At 36.5% G+C, this 8698-nt stretch overlaps 1 protein-coding gene across 2 annotated transcripts in view; it reads right to left on the bottom strand.

The window, feature by feature from the left end:
• Positions 1-1667: 1667 nt before the first annotated feature.
• LOC145326065 (muscle calcium channel subunit alpha-1-like) overlaps positions 1668-8698 on the bottom strand; it is a 214471-nt gene continuing 207440 nt past the window's right edge. For both annotated transcript variants that reach the window (XM_080169161.1, XM_080169162.1), the window contains 5 exons: positions 8482-8649; positions 4411-5044; positions 3694-4030; positions 2755-2906; positions 1668-2305 (listed from right to left, as the gene is read on the bottom strand). In XM_080169161.1, coding sequence (XP_080025287.1) covers positions 2074-2305; positions 2755-2906; positions 3694-4030; positions 4411-5044; positions 8482-8649 — 1523 coding nt within the window. In that variant the 3' untranslated portion in view covers positions 1668-2073. The remainder of the gene's footprint in view (positions 2306-2754; positions 2907-3693; positions 4031-4410; positions 5045-8481; positions 8650-8698) is intronic.

Below are 8698 nucleotides of genomic sequence, written 5' to 3'. Positions count from 1 at the left end.
AGATATGGAGAAAAATGTGAAAAATACAAAAATAGCCTAAAACCTGCTAAAAAGCGGTCCAATCGCCATTGATGTTTTATAGTTAATTGTGCTCCTTGATGATGGGAATGTGGTCAAAAAATTTCAGCCTTTTATCTTTTATAGGAGCCGAGAAAATCACGTTTCCCTCAAACTAAGACGGACATACGGACAGACGGACATTTCAAATTATAGAGTAGCTTCGCTACTAAAAATATAATAGCCATCCTTTAAACAGTTTTTTTTTATTTCAAAGCCGCAATTTTTTAGTCTTGACCAGAGAAAAAAAATTTTATGAGGATTAAAGTTTAGATTATAAATTAACTTTTTTTGCACATGAATATTATGTTAATTGTTTAATTATTGGTTTTAAATCTGAAATTTGTATCTATTCCTTAAAAAAGACATGGATAACAAGATCCATAAAAGCAAACTTAAAAAATAGAATTTGACAAAATAAACTATATAGAAAAACAAATCTTCCTTGTCACTTGTCATTAACAAAATCTACTTTTATATTTTGCTACATTATTCCCAAATCAAAGAACAGATACGCGACCGTAGATTACCGTAGAATATCTTTGTCCAAAACAGATGCAACTCATTTCCCTGCGAGCACAGTTAGCACTTTCAGAAAAAAGTTGGTTGTATGTTACTTGACCTAATACCCCGGCTCTTTGGACAGTATCCTTATACTAAAGTAACAGGATGTTTGTTTGTGTGTCTGTACAGAAGGATCTCGCTAACCGCTGAACCGATCGAATTCTCCTTAACAGGGTAGATTCTCATGGGTCCCGGGAAGGTTTATAAATATTTTGGGGGAGGGTACCACCACCCTCCCAAGAGAAATGACAAAAAATTCAAAAAAAAATTTAAAATGTATGGGAGACTTCAACGTCAAATAAAGAGGTATCGTACGTAAAGAATTATCGTAGTGACTTTAACAAACAAAAACATTTAAAGTGCCACTAGAGGCCTCTAGGGGCGTAGCCGCTAGTGGTTAGTTATAGGAGCTGACGTCAAAGTGTCATTGGCAGAAGCTTCGCCAGTGTTGATGTTATTCTTAAGTTCATGAAAAATTATCTCCTTTTTGAATTCATGCATATTACGGATTGTACATATTTGTAGTAAAGCTACTCCACAATAGGGGATTATCAGGATTCCAAGCTTTTTTTAGTAAACAAAATTCTTATTGTATAAAGAAGTGAGGTTTTGATTGTTCATTAAGATCTCATTAACCAAACTGATTTTCTATTTTATGAAAGCTTTATGAAGATCCTTGGATGATTTTACGCTATTGTATCTTTTAATTTATTTCTTTGTATGTAGGGTTTTCTGTGTCCACAACAGAATTTTATTATATCTTATCTAATAACTGTTTGATTAGTCAAAACTTTTGTTAAGGTCTATACATAAATTAAAGTGTTTTAATATGAGTCTTCAACTATAACTGGGATGAGAAAGAAGACAATAAATACAGATACATCCCCAATGATGAGGAACAAAATTGTCTTTCTTGTAGGTAAAAATAAACTTTTATCTAAGATACACACTACGCTACTTAAGGACTTTATTATCCTTGTTTTAGACATTTTTATCTCATTTTTGTCATGGAACAATATTTCCTTTCAAAAAGCGCAAAAAACATGTTGTTCAATACAATTTTATTCAAAAATCACAAAATAAAATTTAGATGAGTATAAAATATACATGATATCAAGTACAAGATGATCAATTACGCGTAGCGCAGCACACACAAATATGCGCGGCAGCGTACGTGTGCATAGTTATGGTTTTTGATGGTACACAAAGCCAGAGGGTTGGATAGCAAGCTGGATAGCTAGATATTTAGTAGATAGCAAGCTGGATGTTAGGCTCTAGTGGATGAGCTAAATATCAAAATAGCTAGGATCCAATTATCTATCTAGATATCTAGTTGGACATCTATCAATCTGACAAGCTACACAACCGTGACTTGTCACAAATTATCACTGATTAGACAGAGTTACATAGTTGTCACAAACACAACGGCCAGCCAGCCGGTGGCGGTCATTCTCACGCCATTTCATCGCCGTCATCAAGGCTGTTGCCGCCCGGCCCGCCTCGCTTGTTCCGCCGGGGTGAGGGTCTAGGGGGGGTCAAAGTGGGGGGTAGGTCTTGGTCAAGCGAGGGGGTGGGGGTGAGGGTGGCCTGGCTGTGTGGTGGCTCTGGGGTGAGTGTGAGCGCCTCCGTAGAGATGACAGAGGTCATGTCGGACACACTGTAGTCACGTCCGGCCTGGGGCATTCTGAAATACACAGAGTTTTTTACAAAAAATCGGAGGTTTCATTAAAAATACCCTATCAGCACAGATAACTTACCTTACATATCACTTTTAAATTAGAAATAAATAGTTTTTGGTTTGTTTCTTCATTACTTTAGGTCAAGTTAGGTTGGGTTATATTGGGGACTTGGTAGCACCAGAGAGTTTGAGTCCCCCTCAGGGGTTAGGTATATTAATTAATCCACTGACTGGAGAAACCAACACCAGGGAATTGTAAAGTAGTAATCACTCTATCTTATTTGTTGGTTTTGGGTAGTTTTATTGATTACAGATTGTTTGTTTCCAATCCAATAGTGTTCAAACTTTTCCACCAAAGATTTTAATCCACAGAAGAGACAATTCTGTTTATCATTATTAGAATGAATTTCAATTTATCGTCAATTGTCTTACCCCTTATTATCCCTGCCAATTACCTAAATTCTCCTGTTCTTTCAGCTAGAAGCAGCTGTTCAGCAGCTGCGTTGAACTCCTCGGCAGTCATATTCATGGCCTCCTGCATCTCGACAGCTGCAGCGGCTATAAAATCTTCGTCTATATGGCGGCCCAGCCCTTGTTCTTGCAGGACCTTAATAAAGTTTTGGTTTAAAAAATGTTCAATCAAATTTTGAACAGGATTTTTCACGTCAGAAAATTAATAGTAATCCTATATATACATAACTAGCGGCTACGCCCCTAGAGGCCTCTAGTGGCACTTTGTTGTTTTTGTTTGTTAAAGTCTACGATAATTCTTTATGTTACGGATACCTCTTAATGTTACGTTGAAGTCTCCCTGATTTTAGGAAAATTTTTAATTTTTTGTCATTTCTTTTGGGAGGGTGGTAGTACCCTCCCCCAAAATAGTTAAAAACCTTCCCAGGACATATGAGAATCTACCCTGTTAAGGAGAACCCGATCGGTTCAGCGGTTAGCGAGATCCTTCGGTACAGACACACAGACAGACAAACATCCTGTTACTTTAGTATAAGGATACATATAAGAAGTAGAGTATTTTTATGTCTGTAGATAAAGATCTCGGAATTGGCTGGACTAAATGGGTAATTTTTTCAGGGTAAATTTATAAAAGTGTTGGGGTGGTTAAAGGCTATTTTCTGACTTATCCTTCCTTACCTAGAGGCTAGGTGTGCAGAAAATAGTATAAATATACAAATATTAAAATTCAGTTTGGTAAAAGTTGAATTTATCTATCTGTGCTTCATTTTGTAAAGTGGAAGAGTAGTAGGGGAGCCTAACACATAGTAAAAACTAACTTAGATAGGGTTAATTTTGTTGAGGTTTTTCCAGGAAAAAAAATAATAGACAATCAACTTGATATTTGCTTTAAAAATCTGTAAATTGTAAAAAAAGTCACATACCCTTCCTACTAAACTCATTGCTGGACTCAGATTCATCTCTTTAGTGCCACCTTCCCCGCGAGCGGGTGGTGCTGCGGCGCCCCTGCTTCCAGGACGGCCGCCAGGGAGGGTTGGACCCACCTCCCTGTGGCCTGCACCACCTCGCTGCACTCGGGTTGGGGAAGGCACTGGTGAAACATTACCGCCGCCCGGCATAGGAACGGCGGGTGTTGGCGTGGTACTACCGGATCTCACGGTGGATCCGCCCGGTGAGGTACCGCCGGACCTGGTTTGAGAGGCAGAAGAACCAGGTCGAGGCGGACGCTCCAGTTGGGGCACCCCGCCATTCGGTAGATTTCTGAAACAAAAGATTATTTAGAAAATAAGATTAGTTTGAAACTGTAGCCTTTTGGACCACTTGAATTGAAAAGAGATTATTGTTCTTTCATCTACAAACATACAATCACCATAGAACGTCTATAGTTGAAATAACTTTTAGCTAACAAAATAAATACCTAACATCTTATAAAAAATGGCCAAAATATCACATATACAGACCAACTTCCCAATATATATACAATACATCCTACTACTTTGGTGAATTTTTTTTCTAATGTCTTGAGCCAAAATAAAGATTTGCTAATTAAAACTGAATGTGACTTAACTTACTTTAACATGCTGACGGTTCCAACCAAGATATAGAAAAGCCCCACTGATAAAAAAAAATAACTTTTTTACCTGTTATTAGAAACCACCGGTAGGGGCACTGAAGGATTGTACGCTCCTGCAGCGCTTTCGCTAAAACTAAACGGAATGTGAGGTTCTAAGGTTGGGGTATAGAATGAATCATGGTCGCCCATACTGTCTCTGTCAGGGGGAGGGCTCACTGATATAGAGGGGGACACACTTTGTGGCCTAGCACCAACACTAGATTTGTTTGTATTGCCAGCCGCGGCCATGCCGCTGCCGATTGCACCGCCCACGCCTGGCGGCAAGGTTCCGCCGAAACCTCCGCCCACACTATCCGAAATAGCGGGGAACGGCGGCCCGTGATGGTGATAACTATCTTCTCTGCTAATTGCCCGGCGGTGTTTGGGCTTGCCGCCCTGGCGGTGTGCGCCAGTGGCGGCGCGCAGCATGCCGGTGATAAACGGCATGTCGTTTTCGCCGCCGGTGTCACTAAGATCTCCGGAAATGGCGCGCTTGAGCTCGGGTCCGGCCTCGTGCAGGGTGCGGAGGCCAGCCTGCAGCGGCAGGACCTCGTCCAAGCCGCTGTCCACACCAAAGTCTTTCTTTTTCTTGAATCTTCTGAAGTAATCCTGGATGAGGAAGGTCGCGTAGAATTTGCCAACTGTGACCTCTTCTTCTAAGACTGAAAATAAAGATATAATAAAATACGTGTAGCTTTTAATCTCATTAACCTAAGGACTGGTATGATTAACCTTTACAGTGAAGCTTACAGTGTATAGAGGAAAAAACCGTTGAAATAATTTTACCTCATAATTTATATTTTTACTTTTCCTTTCTAAAGTAGATGGTCAAAATATGAATAATCACTTTCAAAAAAGCTTACAGAGGTCTAAAGATGATTAAAGTCATTGTATGTACTGTTTAACATGTTATTGTTATTCCTAAATAAAAATGTGTAATCTGTATCCCAATCCCTTCATCTGTTTATCAAAAATATTGGGTGGATTTGTAGTGGTTTTCACAGATTTTTTTAATACAACACAACAATATTATTCTACTGTTTTATCATATTGTTTTATTCTGTGATGCAAGTAACAGAATGACTGTGAGAGTGTATATTATAAACTGCTTATGGATAAGATTATCTATGGATTAAATTCTGCACTATGTATAGATTAGGTGGGTAAATAAAACAAAATTCCTTTTCTTGAAAAAATCAAAATGCTTTTTCTTATCTATCCTAAATTTAGTGAGTGGTTAAGGGGTTCTCTGGATTTGATGGTTTAAGTCTATTATCATTATTATTGTCATCCATGTTTGTATTGTAAGATTTCAATAACCTCTGAACTGATTCAGTTATTAATTTTAAGGGAAGCTACAGGATATATATTAAGGCTTAATTATACTGACCATTATCTTATAGATGTAATGACGCCGCATCTAAAATGTACATAAAGAGAGAAAATGTCTTTAAATACAAACTTCTCAATACTGATATCGGCAAAAGATATCATATGGAAGATAATACAAGTTGACGTGGGGAAAAAATAGTTTTAAATTTTGTTATTAGAATAAGAGTATTGTTTAAGATACCCAACTGTATGTGGATGAAATTTTGATCGCACTATCAAAATATATTTATGATAGAAGTGTAAGCTAAGATAGTAAGACTTATTTTCCCGCAAAAAAATCTACATAGCAGTAAAACCAGTACAAATGTGTCAAAAGCAAAATGATTAAATTACAATTTTACATATGTCAATCCATGTTATTATTTTGGCGTGATATGTACATTATACATATCTGAAATTGTTAATTTTCAGATGTTTATCATAACTTACATTTTTTTGTTATATGTTGGGTGTCCCATATTGAAAAAAAGTTAGCACACTATTGTAAACTGTGTCATTACCAATCACAAAACCACTGGTACCTTTATGACTTTTAGTTCAGCTTTATTTAAGTTTCGATTTTTTTATTTCCCCCTTATGGGGGTCAAAATGTTATTTATGGTGCTCCCAGAATAATTCTTGAGGAGTAGTCAGGATCTGATTTAAGCTTTTAAATATCTCGCCCTAGCCTGAAAATAACTGAAAAGCTACCATTTTTAGGGGATTTTGGGAAATTGCCAATTTTCGGAGGTTTTTGAGATTTTTTCAAGACTAGGAGCGAGGTATTTTAAAACGGACTTTGATTCCTGATTCTACTCATCAAGACCTTTCTGGGAGCTCAATGGTTCTGATGCAATAAAATTTTGAGGAAAGGAAAAAATCTAAATTCACATAAAGATGAATCAATGGACCCAGAACCTCATTTTTAAGTTCAATAGTCACCATGTCGTTAGAGTTAGATAGTTTGCTTGTCAAAATTCCAAAAAAAATGGCTTTTCTGGAACAGCGTAATGTTCACTACCTCCTTCAACAGAATTAACCATAATTAAAAAATTTAAATTATAACTTAATTAAGCATGAAAGACGTAAAAATATATTTGCTAGTTGTGTCTTTGGGATTATAAATATTTTTTTTTTATGTTAATGGAGGCATATAGTTTGTGTCATATAAGGGCTCTTATATTTTTTGTGTGAATGTTTATGGGGGCGTATTTGTGTATGTATTCATGGGGGCCAATTTGTGTGTGTGAGTTTGTTATGGGGGCGTATATGTGTGTGTGTGTATTTAGTATTGCAATAATATGCACCCCCATCTCTTTAAAACTTTTACAGAAGTGCAATTCTTTAAAACTTTCTTATAAACTGAAACAGAGAAGAGGACTCTAGAACTAGGCAGGGATCTAAAGAAATAAGACAATGGCATGGACGTCAAATGGGGGTAAAGGGGTGATTCCCCCCCCCCCTGCCAAATTAATTTTGGGGCACCCCCAAAATTTTGAAATTTGAATTTCTCCTCCCCCCCCCCCCAAAAAAAAAGAAGCTTGGACGTCCTTGCATATATGATATAAAGATAACCCCTCCTTCAAATGAGACAATTTTAAAATTTTGAATTTTTACCTCCCACCCAAAATGAAAAAGCTTGGACTCCCTTGCAATGGCCGATACATTTATAACACTAGATAATCAAACTGACCACTAAATGAGTTCCATGTTAGCAACCTAAATTTACGACAATTTTCTCCTGTCATTCACTTACGTATTTTCTAAATCAATTATTTTTTAGTTTTAGAAACTTTAAATGTATTTGACTACTTACAAAATAAAAAAAACTATTTGAATAATTATTCCTGTTTTTACTGTTTCCTTATAAAACAAAAATAAACAACTTAAACTTAAAATATTCAAATATTCAAAGAAAATATACTTATGCACTGAAAATATATTTAGTGCAATATTTATTATTTTTAGTAGCAAAGCAACTCTATAATTTGAAATGTCCGTCTGTCCGTCCGTATGTCTGAAACGTTTTGAGGGAAACGTGATTTTCTCGGCTCCTATCCAAGATAGATAGCTGACATTTATTGTGTAGAATCCTATGACATATGCCCATCTAATCTATACATTGTTTTGCTCATCTGTCTGTTGTTTGGGGTGCTAGATCGATTACTAGATTTTCAAGTTTTCGTGATTTTTCAAGATAGAGGGCTGAAATTTTCAGGGATTTATCAATTTTACATTTTACATATTTTCACCAAGATTTATCAAGATTTGTCTATTAATTGGGGTGCTAGATCGATTCCTAGATTTTTAGGTTTTCATGGTTTTCTCTATTTCATCAAATATATTGGATGACAATGCTGTATAGTAAATTTATTCCCGATATATATTCAAAATTTTTGAGCTTCGCTACTTATGGATGTTGTCATCCTTGTTTTATTAATAAGTAAGCATGAACTAGTGAGGGGGATTTTGACTGCACTAGTACCCAAAGTTTTATAACTGCATTATCTTATTCATTGTTTCAAAAACATTGATTTATTTCCATACTAGTAGTGTTCAAACTTTTAACCAGTAGTTAATTTTAACCTACAGGAGAGGTAATTTAGTGTATCATCATTGGGCATGAAAATAAGTTTTATTTAGTACACAAGTGACTTGTTTACAATACACACAGAAACAGGTGACTTTTAGAGCAGCTTTGTCACTTTAAAAAAAGACAAAAACTTACGGTTTGGACCGGGACAGCATTTATCCAGCATATCCTCGTTCACTCCCTTGAATATTTTCTTAATCTGTTGTCTGAGCGCTTCGTTGCTCTCATCAATGTTCCCGTCCGTCATTATGTTGAGCGAGGTACGCACCAGAGCGAACAGAGTTGCGTTGAAGTCCACAGTACCTACATAAATAGATAGATAGATATTATTGTAGTCTTTCACTAATGGGGA

The sequence above is a fragment of the Acartia tonsa genome, chromosome 8 (assembly GCF_053477335.1).
Source record: "Acartia tonsa isolate MP-2025a chromosome 8, ASM5347733v1, whole genome shotgun sequence".
NCBI classification, from domain to species: Eukaryota; Metazoa; Arthropoda; class Copepoda; order Calanoida; family Acartiidae; genus Acartia; species Acartia tonsa.
This window is presented reverse-complemented; position numbering and strand designations above follow the sequence as displayed.